This window comes from Anoplophora glabripennis, unplaced genomic scaffold (genome assembly GCF_000390285.2).
Source record: "Anoplophora glabripennis isolate ALB-LARVAE unplaced genomic scaffold, Agla_2.0 scaffold1169, whole genome shotgun sequence".
Taxonomy (NCBI): Eukaryota; Metazoa; Arthropoda; class Insecta; order Coleoptera; family Cerambycidae; genus Anoplophora; species Anoplophora glabripennis.
This window is the reverse complement of record NW_019417242.1, coordinates 31,330-55,940: the sequence shown is the minus strand read 5'-3', so window position 1 is coordinate 55,940 and position 24,611 is coordinate 31,330. Positions and strand designations below refer to the sequence as shown.

Genomic DNA, 24,611 nt, shown 5'->3' with positions numbered 1-24,611 from the left:
TATAGATCTAATATAGTATACTAATAAATCTATGTTTATAATATTTATATTGTTTATAATTACATAACCTATAATCACAGAATAACATTATTAGATATTCTGATTCTGACTACATTCTAGAGACAGCCAATCCATCCACTTCCGCTTTACTGCGAGGTTCCATGCATGCTCGTTTATGTGATGTAGGACAGAGATAACCAAAATTTAATAATTCTTAACTCTTTTTCGTACGTTTTGCATAGAGAAAAATATCGTAACTTATTAATTTAATTTATTTTTACTAAGAAAATCAGGAAAGAGGCTACTGGAATATATATACTCCTGGAGGCAGTGTTTCAGTGGCGGAGGTTTAGAAAGACAGAGGGCTGTAGGAGTGCATGTGCTATCTCTCTCTAGCAACATATAATCGCGTACTGCTAGAGCACACTCTCCTATATCTCTCTCTTTAAACCTTCGCTACACTCTCGGGCACTGGGACGCTCCATCCAGTAAGTGGTCCGACCATTTGCTGAACGCGGCCTGTATTCAATGGGTTTAATGTTTAATCACTCTCCTTTATTTTCCTTCCTCTATGGTGTTTGTAAATTCAAACGTCATTGATTTGAAAGCTTGAAAGTTTAAATTTAACGGAAATTTGTTCATTTGGATGTGAATGTTTAAGTGGTATTTAATTTAGTGTAAACAGAATCACAATGCTGGACATTGAAAGTATTGTTTTAAAAAATATTTCTTACCTCCATGCAAGGGATCCTAGTATTTTGGCTTGGAATAGACACTGCTTGGATGAGGTTAGGATAAACTTGGCCGATGAATTATTAAATGATAATACTAGAGAAAACTCTGGAGATGTAAGTACCTAAATAAAAACTTAATGAAACGTTCATAGTAAAATCATTTTACTTAGAAGTTGAATGTATAGCGTTTTTTAACTTTTTTCCCTCATTTTTTACACTTTTTTTTGTGGCTGTACATGTTGTACAGCAGAATAAAAGCTATCAGTTTGTTTGCTGTGTACTTGTTCCTGTGTTAAAGAAATGTCTAGTTCTGAAATAATTATTAGTAGTGACAGTGATACAGATACTGACGAAAATCAAAATTCATTAGATTATTCTGATGTTGGTTCAAGACTGGTAGGTGTCCTAAATTAATGTGTATTTTTTTCCTATCATAAAACTGTTATGTACTTACTTTTTAAACATAATACTAAAATGTTACATAATGTCATTCAGTCAGTATTCAGCACAAACGACTAATAAGTAAATCTTCAAACTGCAATTGTAAATATGTTGTAATGTAAAATTCTTATCGCGATTCATTCCACAGCAAAAACCAGAAGAACACAACCTTCAAGTATTTTTAAGGATAAAAGATGGCATTCCCTTTGAAAACCTGTACAGCATCGATGGAGACAACTTAATTTGTAATGTGCCGGATGGGTCCCGCGCACTCAGAAACATAAAGGAAGGCGAGTCGATGACCAAAATGTATTCTTTCACAAAAATCTTCAACCCTCAAATAAAACAGATCGAAATATTTAACAGTATCGTAAGAGCTAAAATGTTAGGTTTCATTAATGGAAGAAATTCCACTCTTCTCGCATACGGCGCTTCCGGTTCTGGTAACACAAATGTTCTTTTTATGTATAAAAATGCTATTGGCAATATTTTTAGGTAAAACGTTTACTATTGTGGGCACCGCTGAGGAACCAGGTGTAATACCGAGAGCGCTGGAATACGTATTCAGGACGATACCTCAGTTACAAGAGGCACCAAAAGTTATTCCCATGCCCAACGGAGATGTGAAGTATATAGACGAACAGATGGTCCAAATGGAAAGATTGCAGAAGTCTGCAATCCTCAATGCCACCCTTATTGACCGAACGACGCACATTAAAACTTACAGGTAAGATTATGATTTTATAGAATAATTATATTTGGATATCTTCTCACTAATACTCGTGGGTTAGGGCTAGACGTTAGTTCAGCTCGGCGTTTATTCAGGAAGTGTCTCGTAGATTTTCTCGTTATACATTTTTACAGCTGTCAGTAAAAGTAGTAAAACGACAGGGACCAAACTCGTTAAATAAACAGAAACATTTAGATCAATAATATGAAAGGGAATACATAGGTGTAAAAAAATTTAACCAGAACTTATCGCCAGAACAAAACAATTCGTCAAATAATCCTCTGTTTTAAAATTCCTCCTTATAAATAAATGTTCTATATTGGCCGATACGACGGTTTAATAATATTAAAAAAAAAAATTGGGAACGAAAGCAGCGACTTGACATTTTTTATGAAAATCACTTTTAATTTATTTCCATGTACATAAAAATAAAACAGTTACTATGATTTGAAATTGAAATAATCGCTTTGTAATAATGGATACAAATTTTTTTAATGAAATTTAAATACAAATAATCGAATTGGCCTAGCTTGTATCCAAATAAAGAGAAATAAGTTTTTCTAAAATATGTTTACATATTTATTTGTTCGTATTCGTTGAATATTATACAGGATAAAAAATTTTGAATTATTCAATAAATGTATCTTTCTTATTTTAAGAGATGCAGAAATGCTTAAATGGGCAAAAATGTGCAGAATTTGTTGTCTATCACAGATTTGTTTTTTAATTTAGAAAATTCTGAATGGTTCAGAAGATGTTTGGAAGATATTCAAAGGAAATTGATTTTATGCTATTTTTTTTTAGTTTTGTACTTAACTTGTTTTTTAAAATTTTCGTCTGAAATAGAATGATATGAAAAATCGATTTTTGCTGTCATAATTAACATACCTCCAAAATGTGCGTCGAGCGCTAGTTAACTTTTGTTTTTGTTATGGACGCCATATTAAATTTTTGCTTCGTTAGAAGAAAAGGGAAATTCTCTAAACAATATATAATTTATGGAGTTTTCATAAATAAGATATTGAATATAATTGTAGTTTTAATGTGAAACATTTAATTTTTTTCTATAATTTAGTTTAATATTTCTTATTTTTAATACTTTTTAACACAGCAATCTTTGTTTACATAACAATAACAAGAGCAACATGCAAAACGACATAGATAAAGCAAAACAAAATGATAAAAAATATTTTCTTGATTCAAAGGTAAAAAATTATTATGGATTTTCGCTAACCTGGAGAACTGGAGATAACTTTACATATAATGAATGAACTAAGGATATTTTTGTTTCTTTTTAACTTCAAAATATCCCAAAGAAACCCCCAAGAATTCAAACCGCTCTGATTTTTCTTTCATTTTGATCCGATTGATTGTCACTTTTGTGTCTTTTATTCATTTTTAAATTGAAAATGATATTTTTGATAAAAATTATTTTTTTTTACAAAGAATAGAAATTCTTGAAAGTTATTAATTTTCTGGGTTATTGGTCAAAGTAAATAATTTGTTTATAAAATTGTTTTTCCTTTTAACAGTTGTTTATTACGATCGTTTCGGGTTTTATCCCATCTTCAGGCAAAACATGGATACAAAATTTTTCTTCTGTAATTATTAAAATCTAAAAATAGTTTTTACATCTAATTAAAACAAAAACATTAAAAACAATTTAAAAACACATTGGTCAACAATTTTGTTTAAAATCTTTATATTTAACATGTTATGCAGAACATAATACTATTAAAATATTTCTATTACATTGTGTGTTTTTAAGTTTCATAGATTGTATACAAGGCAGTAGATATTAAATTTAATTTAAAGTAATAGAAAATGTAAAAATTTGCAATATTATTTAATTACTTCATTAGGTCGAAATAAATATGTGATAACCCATCAATGAGCAATTGTCTCAGAATAAAATTTATTATATGTAAAATATGTAGAATTTAGACATAAATTTAGGGCATCAATAACATTTTTTTGATTTATAGAAGTATAATCACTAATATAATAATAATGTTCTGCATAATATGTTTAAAGATATGAAAAGAATGACTTTAAACAGTATTGTTTTTAAATTGTTTTTAATAATGTTTTTGTTTTAACTAGATGAAAAAAATATTTTTAGATTTTAATAATTGCATAAGAAAAAATTTTTATTCGTCTTTGTGATGTTATCTGAAGATGGGATAAAACCCAAAACGATAGTAATAAACAATTGTTAAAAGGAAAAATAATTTTATAAACAAATTATTTACTTTGACCAATAACCCAGAAGATTAATAACTTTCAAAAATTAATTATATGGTCAGGAAATTATATATTTAACAAAGAAAATAAAAAAATAAATTAAAATTAAAAAAAAATGTTTATTTTGAAAATTTATTCACAATGCTACACAATACCTATGAATTAGGTAACGTACTTTCTGACACCTCTTTTGTTGTGTATGATGATACATCCTTGTTAGTATCTGATAACACAGACGAGTCTTTGGAAACAACAACTAATGCTTTATTAAAGTCGGTGGGGGCTTGGTATAAGTCCAGTAATCTCTATCTCAATCCCGATAAAATCTGAAGTAATTAGGTTCCATAACAGGCAGTTTTTAATAAACTGTCATCTAATTAAATCTCGTGAAAACAATTTGTGCGCCAGAGAACTCAGTAAGTATTCGAGATTTGCGTAAGGAAATAGAGCGACAAGGTGGAAACTGCTGTTGAAAAAAAAGGGCCTTTTTTTTATGGTTGTGCAGCATTGTGAATATTGTAAAAAAATTTCAAAAATAAATTTTTGGTAAAAAATTTGTGAATATATTTTTATATTTTTTTCAATTCATAGGATGAAGCTGAACTCTATTTTGATTTTCTGCAGTTTGTATGCAATGCCCATTGGAGGCTAATTTAATTACATTGTTTTCCACTTTGCTCTGAAGATGTAAATAACATTTTTCTTTTTTATAATAATTTGCAGTATTTCTATAAGATTTAGAATCACTTTTCTTGTGTATATGAGGCAATTTTATCTATACTACACTATTAACACCCCCTGTTATGATGACACCTGGTCTTTTTGTTCACTAATGAAATTATAATAAAACTCCAAATAAAACTACACAATAACGTATTTATTATGATATACACATAAACATTTCAAACTTTACAATTCAGTACAACTTTAATTCATACTGTAAACTTTAATAAAACTCTATTAGGTCTCTAAAATTACTAAAAGACAATTCACCTTTACAACGTTATACAGAGTTTAATACAACTAAAACCAAAAAATACTCGTAAAAACTTATAGTGGAGTAAAGGTAGCTTAAAAATATGCGTTATTTTGGAATAATTAGCAGGGCCTTGGATTTTCATAAAACCTTTTTCAATCCCCTTGAAATGGCTTATAGAAAAAAGTTATACACTTATATTTGTAGGCTAATTATTATTTAATTGTTTAAACAATAAAAAATGGCTTTTCAAAGATTATTTTAAATATATCAAAAAAATGTCAAACCCGTTTTAATCAAATTGATACTATGGGGTTTTCGAAGTCGCTGAACAAGAATATTATATCAGAAAATAAAAATTCAAAATGGCTGATCCAATATGGCCGACTTTAAAAAAAAACATTATTTAAAAATTACAAATTTCAAAGTAAATTTAGTTAAATTGACATTATAGGGGTTTTTGTGGTCTCTGAACAAGAATATTATATCAGAAAATGAAAATTCAAAGTGGCTGATCCAATATGGCCGACTTTTTTAAACAATTTATTTAAAAATTACATTTTCAGAGCAATTTTATTCTCATTGATATTTTTAGGATTTTTAAGATCATTGAACAAATATAAAATGAACAACTTATTAAATTTCAAAGAAATTTGGGTATGATGTTTAGGGTTGTGCAAAAAACGATATATGGGATTCTTAATAATTAACAAATTTATTAAATGAAAAAGTGAATTACATTACCAGATAAACTTCTACTACATAATTTCATCATGAAAAAATATAGGTAAAACTGAATTTCGCGACAATTTATTGAAAAACCCTATTTTTTCGTATTTTATACAATATTATAGTAATAATTTTTTTTTTCGTTGATTATACTTTTTTTAAGATTATAGTTTGAAAATATATTGGTTAAGCAAGCAAAAAAAATATTTCTTTAACCTTATTAAAGTTTATTTAACAACAAATTTCATCGTTTTAGAATAAAATTTTTTTTTCTTTTTCCTTAAATTTTATTATACGTTTTAAATAAAAAAAAATGGACCATTTTAAAGTACAGTTTTCAAGCTTCAAAAAATGCTCCTGTAAAGTTGCAATATCATATTTTGAACTAAAGTTATTGGACTTTGAAACGTGACCTAAAACATCAAATTTGCCTTTTTTTTAATTATTGAATAATTCGAGCATTGTATTATTCGAATTAAAATTTTAAGATTTTTTAAATATCACTCACTATTTTAAATACTATTTCAAGAGTAATCTCTGAAAGTTTTAGATTTTTTTCTTAAAAATTAAAAATGGCAGATCTTTAATTAATTTTGTAGAAAATTCTACCGTTACGTAACTTTATTTACACACTATTCCTCTATCGTGATAACTTGTTAGCTACAAGATTGCTCTTTCATTTAAATTTTTGTGGACTTAATTTGATCAGATGGATCAAAAGTTATAACAAATTTAGTGGATAGCGCGCTAGGCCGCACGCGCCTCGAGTCCTGCTTTATATTTTCATACGATTTATAAAAAATTCTACAACCTACAGTTTTGATTTTAGAAAATAACTTTATATACATTTTTCATGTAAAATTTCCCGTTCTTTCGATTGGCGCAATTAGTTTAAAAAAAATTGAATTTGTTAAGATATACAATAAACAATGGAATTTTGCAACTAATTTGTTAAATAAATAATTAAGCCTACACTCTACGGTTGCTAACTTTTTATATGTTGTTCCTGACACCCTCACAAGTGTGTCCTCAAAAGTTATCCGATATGCAAATTTTTCCAAAGTCAAAATCTTATTTTACTCAACTATGATCTTTTGATAGTTTGATACAATCATCGTTAACGTTTTAGTTTCAATATTTCAAATAGCATTAGTCGTAAAACGTGTATTATATGTGCTCCTTGGGTGGCTATCCCTTTCTTTTTGAGGTGCTTGGAAGGATACATTTGTTATTTAATTTAGTATGTCAGTATCTAGTTATTAAAATTAAAGGTGTAAGTTATTTAAATTAAGTTGGTTGTCTTAAGAAACAATCTCAAAAAAATCTTGACATGGTAGGATCTTTTTATAGTAGATATTTTCACGTGACTTCGTCAAGGGCGATTCTAGAAAAACAAAGGTATAATATAATATCTTTGAAAGATTGCACTATTTAATAGGGTTCGTAGTGGACTGGAAAACAGAGAATACCGGGGAATGTCAGGGAATTCATTATTTTTCATAAAGAACAGTGTGGGGACACACGTTCCCTGGTACGCCTCTGCGTTCATAGAAAATATTTATAAATAAGAAATTGTATTGAAGCAGATTTACCTGTCTCAGGAGCACTTGTCGTGCCATAAATCTTAAATAATAACGACCCTTCTTAGTAGCTGACCGTTCCCTTAGGCGGGCAATCTGTGACACTCTCTAGTTGACCGGCACGTCAAGTGGTTGTAACTAGGGTTTCTGGTCGAGACTTCTCGAAGCGAGAATTCCCAGGAAATCTGGCCTTACTCGTGACGAGAAAAAAGTGTTGAGAAATCGAGAAATTTAAAAATCACGCGCGTCTTAAGTTCTTGACTGGAGTTCGTTTCGTTCATTCGTTCAATTCGTTTCTCAACAAATAACTGAACGGTTAAAGTGGTTTCTTTACCAGCTTATGATTTATTTATTTTAAGTTTTTAAGGCTTTAGTTTACTTTGGTGATTCTTATTTTTTTAATGTACAGGGTGATTCACTATATTTTGACCCCCCCCCCTTTAACTTTTTTGTTTTAAGAGTTATAAAAAAATGTGAAATACAAAAGTTGCACGATTTTTTATGAAGTTTTCGAAAATGATAGTAGAAAAACAAGTGAAGTTCAAACAAAATGGCCGCGGATGTTAACTTTGTTAATTTAAATGGAACACCCTGTATATTTTTACATATTTGGATAGAACGTTCCTTGTCGAGCATAGTCATATAGGGTTTGTTGGGTCCATCTCTAATAATAGGCGAGATAATATTAAAAAACGAAATGATGTTTTTTTATTAAGAAAATAAGACATCTTGTAATTGTTAGACCTCTTTCAGGCATTTCTGCCTTTTTTCCAATTACGTAAGGATTTAGATTTAGTTGTAATATATTTTGACATATCGGACATTGATATAGTCCAAAATGCGTATAGGTATTTTAAGTAAATCTCACTAATTAGACCGTGTGAGGCCAATTACTCATGGACAATCTTATATATGGTAGGTCGTGACAGTGACAGGTAGTAATGTCATGATAACATTGTTATTGTTTGACAGTTTGTATTAGTATTTAATTAAAATGGGTTACACAGAAGTAGAAAATTGAAATATTATTAGGAATTAAAATAAACTATGGAGAATATCTTAACTACTCTATCTTAATTCCTATAATATTTAAATTTTCTACTTCTGTGTAACCCATTTTAAATAAATAATAATACAAACTGTCAAACAATAACAATGTTGTCATAATATTACCTGTCACTGTCACGGCCTACCATATAACATTGTCCATGAGTAAATAAGCCCCTCACGGACTAATTAGTGCGATTTAGTTAAAATACTTATACCCATTTTGGACTATATCAATGTTCGATATGTCAAAATATATTGCAAATAAATCTAAATCCTTACGTAATTGGAAAAAAGGCAGAAATGCCCGAAAAACGTCCAACAATTACAAAATATTTTATTTTCTTAATAAAAAACGTTCTTTTCGTTTTTTAATATTATCTCGCTTATTGTTAGAGATGGACCCAACAAACCATATATGACTGTGCTCGACAGGGAACGTTCTATCCAAATGTGTAAAAATATACAGGGTGTTCCATTTAAATTAACAAAGTTAACATCCGCGGCCATTTTGTTTGAACTTCATTTGTTTTTCTACTATCATATTCGAAAATTTCATAAAAAATCGTGCAACTTTTGTATTTCACATTTTTTTATAACTCTTAAAACAAAAAAGTTAAAGGGGGGTCAAAATATAGTGAATCACCCTGTACCTAGTTATAAGTCTGTGTAGAAATTTTATTATAAGCAGATACCTAATGTTGAAGTGATAAATTAATAGGAAGAACGCTTCTGTATCTTTAAATTAAAGCTTTTTTTTTTTTAAGATTTCTTCGGTTAAATTCCTTATTTACTATTTATTTAATTAAAAGACTGCATGATTAATGATTATTAATAATTATTATTGGAAGAAAACTACGATTCAAAAACATTGAAATAAACATAAGTATATTGAAAGTGTTTAATAAAAAAACAAGTTAAAGGTTTTTAAGAAGAAACTCAAAGTTTAATTTAGTTTTGTTAGTAGAAGTAGAAACATAAGTAATTAATAAAAATACTGAATAAATAATAAATGTTAATGATGATTGTTAAGTATAATAGCATGTTTATATTTCGCATTGCAATACCAAAATTATGACTTTTTTAAGTTTTAGAAATTTCTCGAGAATTCAAGAATTCCCGGGAATTCCTAGTCGAGAATTCTCGAGACCCGAGAAAAAAGTAGGCCGAGAAATCAGAAATCCTAGTAGTTGTAACGCAGCACCTTTATCATTTAAATTTTTGTGTGTCAATCAGTTATTTAATAAAGAATTAGAGTTCTAACTGGGGTGATAATTATTTTGGTGGACAACGTATACACCACAACAGAAATTGTCAGGGAATTTTAAAAGTATTCATGAATGTCAGAGAATTTGACGTTGGCTGCTGGAAATTTTGTGAAAGTAGGCCCTGCGATCTTGAAAGAGATAACTATTTGTGGTTTTGGAACCTTTATAAGAGGTTCTTTGGGTATAAAAATATTATGGAGTCCAGTCTAGAAAGTTTAACGCGTAAACAACAATTAGTATGTAAAAATGAACTACAAGTGACCTAGATTTTTTTTGTAAGTCAGGAAAACCTGGAAATGTCCGGGAATTCTGTATTACTTTTGACCCCTGTTTAATAATTTCACTATGTATTTGTTTTTGTTAATAATATTTAAATATCATTTTTAGTTTATATTTTTTATAGTATCCCATAAAGAATAGTCTGATTGTTAAAAGAAAACCAACCTGTAGGATATTTTTTACATATCAGCTTGGGGATGGGATTGAAAATTGACGTTCATAAATGAATCGATATCTATAGAACATTATTGTGTTTGATTTAAATAAAACTAGAAGTAGCATCCTATCGGCTGGTTTTCTTTTGGAAATCGCACGGTATTTGGTCCTGCAATGTCAACAGTTAAAAAAAATATATACCTAAATTTTCAAAAATTATTTTATCTGTTGAAAATAAATGAATAAGTTATCATTGGCATCTCTCCAATTTTAATATTTTTTTAGGCAGATGCAACAAAGGCTCAGTTCGGAAGTCGTGGCGGAAATCGACGATCTCGCCGACGTATCCGTCAGCATATGGGTGAGCTTCGCGGAAATATACAACGAGAACATCTACGACCTACTAAAAACGCCTCCACCGAGAGGGAAACAACGTCCTAGGCTACGTCTCGGCAACTCGAAAGATGGCTGCTTCATAAAAGACCTTACCAGCGTCCACGTAACGTCCGGGATCGAGGCGTACCAGATTCTCCAGTTCGGTCTTCATAACCTCAAATATGCCGCCACTTCGGTGAATTCCCATTCCAGTAGGTCGCACTGCATATTTACAATCAAATTAATCCAGGTCTCCGAGACGGACAAAGGAATGTATATCAGCACCTTTAATTTTTGCGACCTGGCCGGATCGGAGCGTGTGAAAAAGACTATGAACGTCGGCGATAGACTGAAGGAATCCAATAACATAAATACCTCTCTGCTAGTTTTAGGTAAGATATACTTGTATGTTTGTTTTAAATGGTTTTATGGGAGAGCAATTCTGACTTTCCTGTTAATTTTAAACGTATTAAAATTTTCGTCTTTAGCGAGTCTACTATTTTGATTTAGTTACGCTGGACTCAAGTCAGTTTTCGTGAAGTTGGTTTGTTATGAAATCAGTTCTATTTATTTTGACGATACGTCCAGAATGAATAAAGTGAATTCTTGCTATAATCTAAAAAAATTGTATTAATTTTAATACAGAGAGAGAAAGGGTAGATATACTCAATAATTATGATTAATTCATGTGTTAATAGTTTCATAAAAGCATTCTGCTAGGTGTGATTGTGTTTATAATACCCTCCGCGAATTTCTGTATATTCCACAGGCCTGTAAAGTTCAGGAATTGTAATGAAAGATGTAAGAAGTAAAAATATCCCTTTTTTTTCCTTTTTCTGAACGTTTCATCCGCTTGTAAACTGTATAAATTCACCGAAAATTACGCATAAATATGATCCCCCTTATTTTTGTTTGTTTATTGCATTAGGAAATTTAAGCCTACTTCTTATAAATTAATTGACGCTAAACGATAACTATGCAGAAAAGAAGGAATCTACATTAATTGAAGCTGAAAATCTGCTGTAACTTCCGAATTCTTTGAAACTGCATGGATTTGCATCAAAATTTAGAATAAGGCTCATCTTACGCTCAAGTTCAAAAGTGACATAAGACCGATTGACGCTTTTTGTTTTTTAGGGTTAAAAACTACCCCTAAGTGAAAAATCATTGAAAAAATTAAGTTTTAAGCATTTCATTGATAAAAATCTTGTTCAAGCACAAAGATTAAATAATGTTCCATGATTTCGAACATGTTTTATAGTATATTTGATTTTTTCGATCCTTTATTTAACCCTTAAAAACTACCCCTATGGAAAAAATAATGATAAAAAATTACTTTTTAAAGATTTGGAATGATTAAATCGTGCAATTAAAAAGAATTTTTCCTTTTCAACCCCTAAAAAACATCCCTGTGCTAAAAAAATGATAAAAAATTACGTTTTAAATCTTGGAATGCTATAATTGTGCAATAATTTAAAATAAAAATTTCCTTATAGTGTTTATGAAAGAATATTTTACTTTTGCCATTTTCAACTCTTATAAACTACCCTTTTACCAATACTAATGTAAAATATTTTTATTGAATCCTAACATTTAGCTCCAAAAATGAGAAAGCCTATTTTGGTCCGAAAAAATGTCATTGGTTTTTTTACTATAACTCGATTAATTTTGAAGCTATAGTATCCTACAAAAAATATAAAACCTTTTAACTCCTTTGTTTTTTAAAGGGATAGTATTGAAGGGCTCGAGACAGGTCGTTTTTCCATTAAAATGGATACTTCAAGCGGCAATATCTCCTTTATTTTTTATGCTATAGGAATAAAAAAAGCAAAATATTTGTTGAAAAATAGCTACATTTTTGTTGTCTATCATTTTTTACGTATCTTTCATAGTTTCAGAGTTATTATATAAATAAGGCAATTTTTTTGAATAATGAAAAATACATTTTCAACTTTTATCGAACATTATTAAAAAAAAAATACGTATTATAAACCGGTCTAACTTCAGGATCGTATGAAAAACACTAAAACAAAACTAATTGTAAAGGGTCTCCGATTAATTTTAATTCTGATGGAAATGGTACAGCGTTTACTGCTCATTTTTCCTAAAAAAAAAATATGAACAACCCGTCTGTTTTTGACGATAACTCCTTCAATTTTGCTCTAATTAACTTTTATAAGTGCTCATTTTGAAGGTCTTTTTGAGTACTACAAAAAAACTCCTGGGGCGTTATACACGTAAAATTATTCCTTTTTTCGTTATTTGACGTTGAATACATCAATTCGAGTATTCGCCCAAAATAATTCCCCTTCCACTAACCATATTTCGCTTTGTATAGGACGTACAACACTTTAAAAAATGATTTTCTTTCGTTTATTTATAAGTTACATTATTGTTCATTACACTTTTTTTTAATAAAATGCGTAGTTTTTGAGTTATTCGCGAAAAATACTTTGAAAAAGTGTTTTTTTTTCACTCAAAATTCCAAGTTTTCAATCGTGAATAACTAAAAAACTATTGATTTCTCGAAAAAGTTTTTCGAATATTTTTTTGCTCAAAATTTGATTCTCTATCGATCTCCAGCGTGATTTAAAAAAAAAATTTCCATCCCCGAGAAGGGGCGTCAACCCCCAACAGGGTGGAAGCGTGAATCGGCGCTATGTCACTAATGTTCATTGACCTTTTCTCTAACTATCTGCCAAATTTCAAGTAGATCGGTTCAGTTTCAAAGAATTTGGAGGTGAAAAGCTTCAATGACTGTACTAACTCTGTTGCATTATTTAACGGTTCATTATCGTACAAGGATCCTCTTATTTGATAAATAAAACAACTTATCTCACAGATGTCCATACACTTAATTTACGTTATAGGGTCTTATATCACCACTCAATTTTTCCTAGATGTTTTTCCATACCGGGTGTCCCGAAATTAATGCAACAAAATTTGGTCACAGATTCTTAAGACAAATTTAGGGGACCTGTATTTTTTATTTTTACCAAGTGGCTCCCTCTTTCAGAGCTACAGTCCCCTGGCATCCGCCCTTAAGAATAATATTTTTTATATCGGAACCGTGTTGTACGCAAATCACTAATTTGGTGCACAGGAGTAATATATGTGGAATCTGATAGTGCCATACTTTTCGGTGGGGAACCCCCTTAAGACACTTCCGTGGTACCCCTTATTGTCTTTAGATCCAAAAAAATTTGGTGGCATATTTAAATTTCTTAAAAATTATAAGTCTGCTAGAAATCTATCAAATTTATAAAGTTTTTTGTCTCGATATTTTTTTTCGTAAAACGCAATGTTTTCGAGAAAAATGGCAAAATGTGATTGAATGCATATCGTGATTCGTATGAAATTCTACGTTTTTCGTAGGTGGCTGGCGTTGGCAATTAACAGACAAATTTATTTTTTGATAGTTGTCATTAATCAGTTGTGATTCTGGTACCACCGTTTTTCAGGTTAACACCTCTGGAAATGTGAGAAAGCTGTGGACTTTCCGCAAGCCAATTTTTTTACAAATAGTACCCTGGTTGGAGGTTATATTCTACTAATCGTTTTATTGATGTGACAAAAGCCTGGCCTACTATGATTTTTTAAAAGGGTCGTTTTTCCAAAAAGTCGTATTCGGTATTTTTATATTAAAAAGACAATATTACCAGGGTATTCAACACCCAATAAAATACCCATATACCAAATTGGAACGACAAATATCTATTGATTGTTTTTTTTATGTGGTGCCAAACTTCGAAAAAACAGACAACTAAAAATTATAATAAGCAGGTCAAAGATTGCCATGAAAGTGAAAACAAATACCAATCGGACAAAGAAAAAATACAGATACTATAAATTTAACACTTTTAATTGCGGCCANTTAATAAAAATACTGAATAAATAATAAATGTTAATTATGATTGTTAAGTATAATAGCATGTTTATATTTCGCATTGCAATATCAAAATTATGACTTTTTTAAGTTTTAGAAATTTCTCGAGAATTCAAGAATTCCCGGGAATTCCTAGTCGAGAATTCTCGAGACCCGAGAAAAAAGTAGGCCGAGAAATCAGAAACCCTAGTTGTAACCCAGCACCTTTATTATTTAAATTTTTGTATGTCAATCAGTTATTTAATCAAGAATTAGAGTTCTAACTGGTGTGATAATTATTTTGGTGGACAACGTATACACCACAACAGAAATTGTCAGGGAATTTTAAAAGTATTCATGAATGTCAGAGAATTTGACGTTGGCTGCTGGAAATTTTGTGAAAGTAGGCCCTGCGATCTTGAAAGAGATAACTATTTGTGGTTTTGGAACCTTTATAAGAGGTTCTTTGGGTATAAAAATATTATGGAGTCCAGTCTAGAAAGTTTAACGCGTAAACAACAATTAGTATGTAAAAATGAACTACAAGTGACCTAGATTTTTTTTGTAAGTCAGGAAAACCTGGAAATGTCCGGGAATTCTGTATTACTTTTGACCCCTGTTTAATAATTTCACTATGTATTTGTTTTTGTTAATAATATTTAAATATCATTTTTAGTTTATATTTTTTATAGTATCCCATAAAGAATAGTCTGATTGTTAAAAGAAAACCAACCTGTAGGATATTTTTTACATATCAGCTTGGGGATGGGATTGAAAATTGACGTTCATAAATGAATCGATATCTATAGAACATTATTGTGTTTGATTTAAATAAAACTAGAAGTAGCATCCTATCGGCTGGTTTTCTTTTGGAAATCGCACGGTATTTGGTCCTGCAATGTCAACAGTTAAAAAAAATATATACCTACATTTTCAAAAATTATTTTATCTGTTGAAAATAAATGAATAAGTTATCATTGGCATCTCTCCAATTTTAATGTTTTTTTAGGCAGATGCAACAAAGGCTCAGTTCGGAAGTCGTGGCGGAAATCGACGATCTCGCCGACGTATCCGTCAGCATATGGGTGAGCTTCGCGGAAATATACAACGAGAACATCTACGACCTACTAAAAACGCCTCCACCGAGAGGGAAACAACGTCCTAGGCTACGTCTCGGCAACTCGAAAGATGGCTGCTTCATAAAAGACCTTACCAGCGTCCACGTAACGTCCGGGATCGAGGCGTACCAGATTCTCCAGTTCGGTCTTCATAACCTCAAATATGCCGCCACTTCGGTGAATTCCCATTCCAGTAGGTCGCACTGCATATTTACAATCAAATTAATCCAGGTCTCCGAGACGGACAAAGGAATGTATATCAGCACCTTTAATTTTTGCGACCTGGCCGGATCGGAGCGTGTGAAAAAGACTATGAACGTCGGCGATAGACTGAAGGAATCCAATAACATAAATACCTCTCTGCTAGTTTTAGGTAAGATATACTTGTATGTTTGTTTTAAATGGTTTTATGGGAGAGCAATTCTGACTTTCCTGTTAATTTTAAACGTATTAAAATTTTCGTCTTTAGCGAGTCTACTATTTTGATTTAGTTACGCTGGACTCAAGTCAGTTTTCGTGAAGTTGGTTTGTTATGAAATCAGTTCTATTTATTTTGACGATACGTCCAGAATGAATAAAGTGAATTCTTGCTATAATCTAAAAAAATTGTATTAATTTTAATACAGAGAGAGAAAGGGTAGATATACTCAATAATTATGATTAATTCATGTGTTAATAGTTTCATAAAAGCATTCTGCTAGGTGTGATTGTGTTTATAATACCCTCCGCGAATTTCTGTATATTCCACAGGCCTGTAAAGTTCAGGAATTGTAATGAAAGATGTAAGAAGTAAAAATATCCCTTTTTTTTCCTTTTTCTGAACGTTTCATCCGCTTGTAAACTGTATAAATTCACCGAAAATTACGCATAAATATGATCCCCCTTATTTTTGTTTGTTTATTGCATTAGGAAATTTAAGTCTACTTCTTATAAATTAATTGACGCTAAACGATAACTATGCAGAAAAGAAGGAATCTACATTCATTGAAGCTGAAAATCTGCTGTAACTTCCGAATTCTTTGAAACTGCATGGATTTGCACGACAATTTAGAATAAGGCTAATCTTAGGCTCAAGTTCAAAAGTGACATAAGACCGATTGACGCTTTTTGTTTTTTAGGGTTAAAAACTACCCCTAAGTGAAAAATCATTGAAAAAATTAAGTTTTAAGCATTTCATTGATAAAAATCTTGTTCAAGCACAAAGATTAAATAATGTTCCATGATTTCGAACATGTTTTATAGTATATTTGATTTTTTCGATCCTTTATTTAACCCTTAAAAACTACCCCTATGGAAAAAATAATGATAAAAAATTACTTTTTAAAGATTTGGAATGATTAAATCGTGCAATTAAAAAGAATTTTTCCTTTTCAACCCCTAAAAAACATCCCTGTGCTAAAAAAATGATAAAAAATTACGTTTTAAATCTTGGAATGCTATAATTGTGCAATAATTTAAAATAAAAATGCCCTTATATTGTTTATGAAAGAATATTTTACTTTTGCCATTTTCAACTCTTATAAACTACCCTTTTACCAATACTAATGTAAAATATTTTTATTGAATCCTAACATTTTGCTCCAAAAATGAGAAAGCCTATTTTGGTCCGAAAAAATGTCATTGATTTTTTTACTATAACTCGATTAATTTTGAAGCTATAGTATCCTACAAAAAATATAAAACCTTTTAACTCCTTTGTTTTTTAAAGGGATAGTATCGAAGGGCTCGAGACAGGTCGTTTTTCCATTAAAATGGATACTTCAAGCGGCAATATCTCCTTTATTTTTTATGATGTAGGAATAAAAAAAGCAAAATATTTGTTGAAAAATAGCTACATTTTTGTTGTCTATCATTTTTTACGTATCTTTCGTAGTTTCAGAGTTATTATATAAATAAGACAATTTTTTTTTAGTAATGAAAAAGTACGTTTTCAACTTTTACCGTACATTATTCAAAAAATACGCATTATAAACCGGTCTAACTTCAGGACCGTATGAAAAACACTAAAGCAAAACTAATTGTAAAGGGTCGTCTACGATTAATTTTAATTCTGATGGAAATGGTACAGCGTTCACTACTCATTTTTCCTTAAAAAATATGAACAACCCATCTGTTTTTGACGATAACTCCTTTAATGTTGCTCTAATTAACTTTTATAAGTGCTCATTTTGAAGGCCTTTTTGAGTACTACAAAAAACTCCCGGAGCGTTATACACGTAAAATTAATCCTTTTTCCGTTATTTGACGTTGAATACATCGATTCGAGTATTCCCCCAAAACAAGTCCCCTTCCACTAACCATATTTCACTTTGTATAAGACGTACAACACTTTTTAAAAAACGATTTTCTTTGTTTATTTATAAGCTACATTATTGTTCATTACACTTTTTTTAATAAAATGCGTAGTTTTTGAGTTATTCGCGAAAAATACTTTGAAAAAGTGTTTTTTTTTCACTCAAAATTCCAAGTTTTCAATCGTGAATAACTAAAGAACTATTGATTTTTCGAAAAAATTCTTCGAAAACTTTTTTTGCTCAAAATTTGATTATCGATTTCCAGCGTTATTTTTGAAAAAATTTTCCACCCCCGAGAAAGGGTGTCAACCCCCAACAGGGTAGAAGCGTCAATCGGCGCCATGTCACTAATGTTCATTGGCCTTTTCTCTAACTATCTGCCAAACTTCAAGTTGATCGGTTCAGTTTCAAAGAATTCGGAGGTGAAAAGCTTCAATGACTGACTGTACTAACTCTGTTGCATTATTTCACGCTTTATTATCTTACAAGTGGCCTCCTATTTGATAAATAAAATAACTTATCGCACAGATGTCCATACACTTAATTTACGTTATAGGGTCTTATATCACCACTCACTCATAGATCTTCAATTTTTCCTAGATGTTTTTCCTATACCGGGTGTCCCGAAATTAATGCAACAAAATTTGGTCGCAGATTCTTAAGACAAATTTAGGGGACCCGTATTTTTTATTTTTGCCAAGTGGCCCCCTCTTTCAGAGTTGCAATCCCTGACATCCACCCTTAAGAATAGTCTTTTGTTTATATCTCGGAACCGTGTTGTACGCGAATCACTAAATTTGGTGCACAGGGGTATTATGATATGTGGAATCTGATAGTGCTATGCTTTTCGGCGGGGAACCCCCTTAAGACACTTTCATGGTATTGTCTTTGGATCCAAAAAAATTTGGTGGAATATTTGAATTTCTTAAAAATTATAAGTCCGCTAGAAATCTATTGAATTTAGAAACTTTTTTTTATCTTGATATTTTTTTTCGTAAAACGCAATGTTTTCGAGAAAAATGGCAAAATGTGATCGAATGCATATCGTGACTCGTATGAAATTCTACGTGTTAATCGTAGGTAGCTGGCGTTGGCAATTAACAAATTTATTTTTTGATAGTTGTCATTAATCAGTTGTGATTCTGGTACAACCAGTGTGTCCCGTTTTTCAGGTTAACACCTCTGGAAATGTGAGAATGCTGTGGACTTTCCGCAAGCCAATTTTTTTACAAATAGAACCCTGTTGGAGGTTATATTCTACTAAACGTTTTATTGATGTGACAAAAGCCTACTACGATTTTTTAAAAGCGTCGTCTTTCTAGAAAGTAGTATTAGGCATTTTTTTATTAAAAAGATAATATTACCAGGTTATTCAACACCCATTAAAATACTCATATATCAAATTGGAACGACAAATGTCTGTTGACAGTTTTTTTGTGATGCCAAACTTCGAAAAAACAGACAACTAAAAATTATAATAAGCAGGTCAAAGATTGCCCTGAAAGTGAAAACAAATACCAATCGGATAAAGAAAAAATACAGATTGGTACTTGTTTTCACTTTCATGGCAATCTTAGACCTGCTTATTATAATTTTTAGTTGTATAATGTTTGGTAATACATAAAAAAACACTCCATAGACATTTGTTGTTCAAATTTGCTATATGGGTATTTTGATGGGTGTTGAATAGCCTGGTAATATTATCTTTTTGATAAAAAAATGCCTTATACTACTTTCTGGAAAAACAACCCTTTTAAAAAATCATAGTAGGCCAGGCTTTTGTTACATCAATAAAATGATTAGTAGAATATAACTTACTTTCAGGGTACTATCTGTAAAAAAATTGGCTTGCGGAAAGTCCACATTTCCAGAGGTGTTAACCTGAAAAATGGGACAGACTGTATAATGCCGATGAAATTAAATTTAAGGTATATGTTTTTAGTCATGTTAAATGAGACAAGTACATATTTTGTATTATATACAGGCATACAACTTTTTAATTGTCCAATACAGGTATTCTTTTTATTTTAAGAGATACTTACATAAATGGTTAAATGAGCAAGAACGTGCAATTTAGAAAATTCCGAATAGTTCCGGAGATATTCGAAGGAAACCGATTTTTATGCTATTTTTTTTTAATCGTGTTTCACTTGTTTTTCAAAATTTTAGGATACAAATGTGTAGTCTGATATGGAATGATGTGAAGAATCAATTTTTGTTGTCAATATTAACGTATATCTAAAAATGTGGCGCTCAGCAGTCGTTAACTTTTGTTTATTTTATGGACGCCACATTGAATTTTTGCCTCATTAGAAAAAAGGGGAGAAAAAAATTAAAATATAAAATGGATGTTATAAAAGGGTTAAATAAGAATATTGTTTTTTATGAAATTACAAATCAGCCATGTTGTTTTTTATTTTAAAAACCTTATTTTCAAAATAACAATAATTAGTCTAGTTCTTTCCATTTTTTTCAGAATCAGCATCACACTATATCCGCAGTGACCCAAAAAAGTTAGTATTTTCGTAGATTTCAGTACCTAAAACCTTGATGGTTTGATCGTTTTTTGCACTTGTTTATTCGTTTTACTGCAGCGTCTTTGAAAATACTCAGATGCATGACATAACATTCCTATTATTTGATAAGCTTTAAATTATTCAGTTATTAAATGTTTGAAATTACTTGTCTTTGTGGAAAACACCATTTAAAGAATATGGCGCCCTTAATTGGCTTTATCACGCCAAGATGAATCCAACATTCTCGGCGCACTTGTTCATTGTGTTCAAGATTCTCAAATATGCAAAGTGTACCATTTCCTATGTAAAATCTTTCATTCTTTATGAATCTACCATTAGATTTTACCAAACACTTTGTTTTAATGAGGTACTGCCGATTTTACAAAAAAAATCAGGATTTTTGCTGAAAATATTCAATTAATTGCTATTTTTATTCTGGAGACTTACAAAATCTCAATAGATACTCTAAACCTTGTATCCGAAGGACTTTGAACTAGGATAATTTGGATGTAAGATTAATAACGAAAGAAAAAAATAATTGAGTAATCAAAATGTATATTAACGATTTTTTAAAATTGATTCTATTGCATGCATGCAAGATTAGATATTCTTTAAGAAAACATCATGTTGTGAGGGTTTACGCTGAAAAAACTGATTGCTTGCCAAACCGAGTGACTTCTTTAAGTGTTTGCTATATCTTTTAAGTGGATATATAAATCCATCAAGATTTGCTGTTTTCAGTATAAAAATATCGTTAAATCAAAGATATTTAGCAAAAATGCAAATTATTGTTTACAAAAATCATTTATAACTTTTTTGTACTATATTTTTGGAAAAATATAATGAAGATTCGAAAAGAACGGAACATTTTACATTATAAATGTTACCGATTGTATTTGTTGAGAATCTTAAGATAACACAAGAGGTCACCCTATCGCTTTAAACTATCATTTAGACCACTTTTGAATTGAATTCTTGAGGTCCAGGAAACGGGCGAAAAATTGGGTTTTTTTGGGTCACTCTTTGAAGTGTGTCCAAATCATAGACCCATAAACTACTGGACTAGCCTGAACTGTATTGTGCCAATATAAATTAGTGTGGGCAAAAGTTGAGGATGCAAACTGAATTGACTTCTATTTCTGTTCATTTAACAAATATTTATAAGGGAAATTTTATTTAATTACAATTAAGGAATAATTAAAGGCGACATATTCTTTAAATAGTGTTTTTTTACAAATACAAATAATTTCAAACATTTAATAACTGAATAATGTAAAGCTTATCAAATAATAGGAATGTTATGTCATACCAACAAGGTTTTAGATACCGAAATCTACGAAAATACTAACTTTTTTATATATAACTTCATATGTAAATATTCTTATAATATTTACTTACTTAGTCCTACATATAAAATTTGTTTACTTTTATTTATAAGTACGCGAAAATAATTCTTAAAATGTGGGGTTAGGATAACAGCAAACGCATGTTTTACAAACGCTTTTTTTAAGTTATTTTTTTATTTGAGTAAATTTGAACAATGAATAAACAGAACATCAAGGATTTTATTTTTGTGCTTACTTTTGTTCTACACGTTTTACTTTTCAAGACTTCAGTACCTAAAAACGCCAGAAATTTGACTATTTCTCAGCCAGGAATATGGGATTTTTATAGAAATTGGAGGTGCAAATAGGAAATTACTAAAAATGTTAATTGTAAAATATTTTATATTTAAACAAATACCTGTACATACGGGGTGTCCCGAAATTCATGCAACAAAATTTGGTCATAGATTCTTAAGACAAATTTAGGAGACCCGTATTTTTTCTTTTTGCCAACTGGCCCCCTCTTTCGGAGTTACAGCCCCCTGAAATCTGCCCCAAAAAATAATCTTTTTTTATATCTCAGAACCCTGTTGTACGAGAATCACTAAAGTTGGTATACAGGGGTTTTATGACATGTGGAATCTAATTCTTTTCTCTGGGAAAATATTCGAAGTGAATTAATTCAGCAAAATTTACGCCCAGTTTTACTTGTACCATTTTACGATTTAGTAGAGCTTTTTTAACGTAATTAAAGGTCACCTAATGCGAATTGGGATTTTGTCAATTTTGAACCTTTAGGTCTTCTTTATTTGTTAAGGAAAACAACGCATTTATATCAAAACTGGGGTTCCAAGAAAACGAATGATGTAATTACTTTTGAAATAAAAATTAATTTGTTAATAAAAAATGCGATTGAAAAAAAAATCTTTTTCGAAAAATAACTTTTTTAAATTCGTATTTCTTTTTATAAATAATGGCTACAGAAAAAGTAATAAAAGGATTTTGAAGTTCAAAGTGTATATTTTTAAGAAAAAAATACCCCATATTGATAAAATATTATAAATTTTTTCCGGTAGCATTTTTTGAAGTTGTGATTTTTGGCTCTTTTTCTGTAAATTCATGTTTATTTTTCACTCTTTTGTATAAAAATATTATCCGTAAATATTGACAAATTCATGTTACAATTAAATTAATGAAAAAAAAAAAATGTTTCACATTATTAACAATAGCTAAATGAACAATATTCTAGTCTATTCGAAACGTAAAATGAGGTGAATTCGCAGTGATCGCACCTTTCAGACTCTAGTTTGGCCGACAATAACAGACCGAGGCCAGCTGTGGTACGGCTCGACTGTTTGGGCTGTAGAAGGAATTATCATGCTGGGGGAAACCCTCGGCAGATGCTACCTGAGAAATGCCAGCTGTTCAAAAGAAACGGTGACGCGAATTCGCACTAGTGCGACCTTTGAGGATTGATTCTAAAATGAGTTCTGATTTTGTTTACTTTTTTCTAATATGTAATATCAAGTGCATAACTGCCATAAAATTTGGACTTTGTCAAAAAATTTTGCTGAAAAAATAAATGTACCAGCATATTTAATTTTTACTTATTGATTTACAGATGTATATTTATTATATACAAGTAGGAATACTAATAAATTTGCAGTTTGTAGGAGACGGTAATAAAAATAAAGCCCTTCTCTATTTAACCCGATATTACCAGTACATCTACTTTAATCTTGTTTTTTTTCTACAGGACGATGTATCAGCAACATCAGATCTGCCCAACAGCTAAAAGACAACCGATTAATACCATTTCGTGAATCGAAGCTCACACAATTATTTCAAAAAGCGTTGATGGGTCTGGAGAATATCATGATGATCGTGAATATCAACCCGTCACGTGACATGTTCGACGAATCACAGCACGTATTGAATTTCTCAGCTATAGCGAAGGAAATATCGGTAGATCAACCCAAATTGACAAAGCCAAAGAAGAAGAATCGATTTTCTCTATACATGGAAGGTGGTGCCATAGAGGAAGTCCAGGAGGAGGACGAAAAGGACATCGAAATGAACAGACTGAAAGAGATTATATCGGATTTGTACACGGAAATCGAAAACATGCGAAGGGAATTCAAAATCGAACAAAAAATGGAAAGAGACTACATAATATCTTCTTACAAAGAATTCATCGACAGATTAACTCAGGACAAAGATAGGGCCATTAATGAAGTGAAAAAAGAACTGGAGGAAGCGAATAAACTCGTCAACTATTACTCCAATATCCTAGACCAGGAGGACGTTATAAGTGTGGACAGTTCCAGCGAAGATGAGGATTCACCATCGAAACTTTTCAAGAAAGAGAAAGAGGACCTCGAAAAAATTATATCGGAACAAAATAGTGAAATAAATAACCTACGGGGCGAGCTCCGCGACGTGAGATTTGAAATGGAAAGGTTAGAAAAAGAGGTCCAAGTCGTGCCGAAATTGAGAGAGAATATTAAGAATTTAACGGAAGACCAGAGCAATTTAAAAGTAACACTAATAGAAGCCAAGGAGGCATATTCCGAGTTACAGTCAGAGATACAGGAAGAGCAAGATAAAAACAAAAAGTTGACGTCCGAGAACCTGCAGTTGAAAGAAAGAGTGGAATACTTGGAGGAACAATTATCATTAGCAAATATTTCCAACTAAAACTGCTATTTTTTTATTGAATTAGTTTAAAATGGTACATTTTACTTGTTTATGTGTGTTGATAATTTATTTATTTTATTGCAGAACTAGTTTTATAAAAAATAAATTAATATTGTACAAAGTACCCGTTTTTTTTTAAATGCGATAAAATTAGAGCAGCCTTAAACCTAATAAGAACCGAAATTAACACCAGGAGTTCCAATAGCGTGTCCGCCCCCACAGATCTTTGCCCGAGAA

At 30.6% G+C, this 24,611-nt stretch overlaps 1 protein-coding gene across 1 annotated transcript; it reads left to right on the top strand.

The window, feature by feature from the left end:
- Nucleotides 1–622: 622 nt before the first annotated feature.
- Nucleotides 623–24,395, top strand: LOC108914259 (kinesin-like protein subito). The gene is made up of 6 exons (XM_018720032.1): nucleotides 623–848; nucleotides 1,324–1,618; nucleotides 1,671–1,902; nucleotides 10,470–11,046; nucleotides 15,438–15,915; nucleotides 23,434–24,395. Exons 1-6 carry the CDS (start codon nucleotides 693–695, stop codon nucleotides 24,372–24,374), a joined length of 2,679 nt encoding a protein of 892 aa, XP_018575548.1. The 5' UTR covers nucleotides 623–692; the 3' UTR covers nucleotides 24,375–24,395.
- The last annotated feature ends 216 nt before the right edge of the window (nucleotides 24,396–24,611 follow it).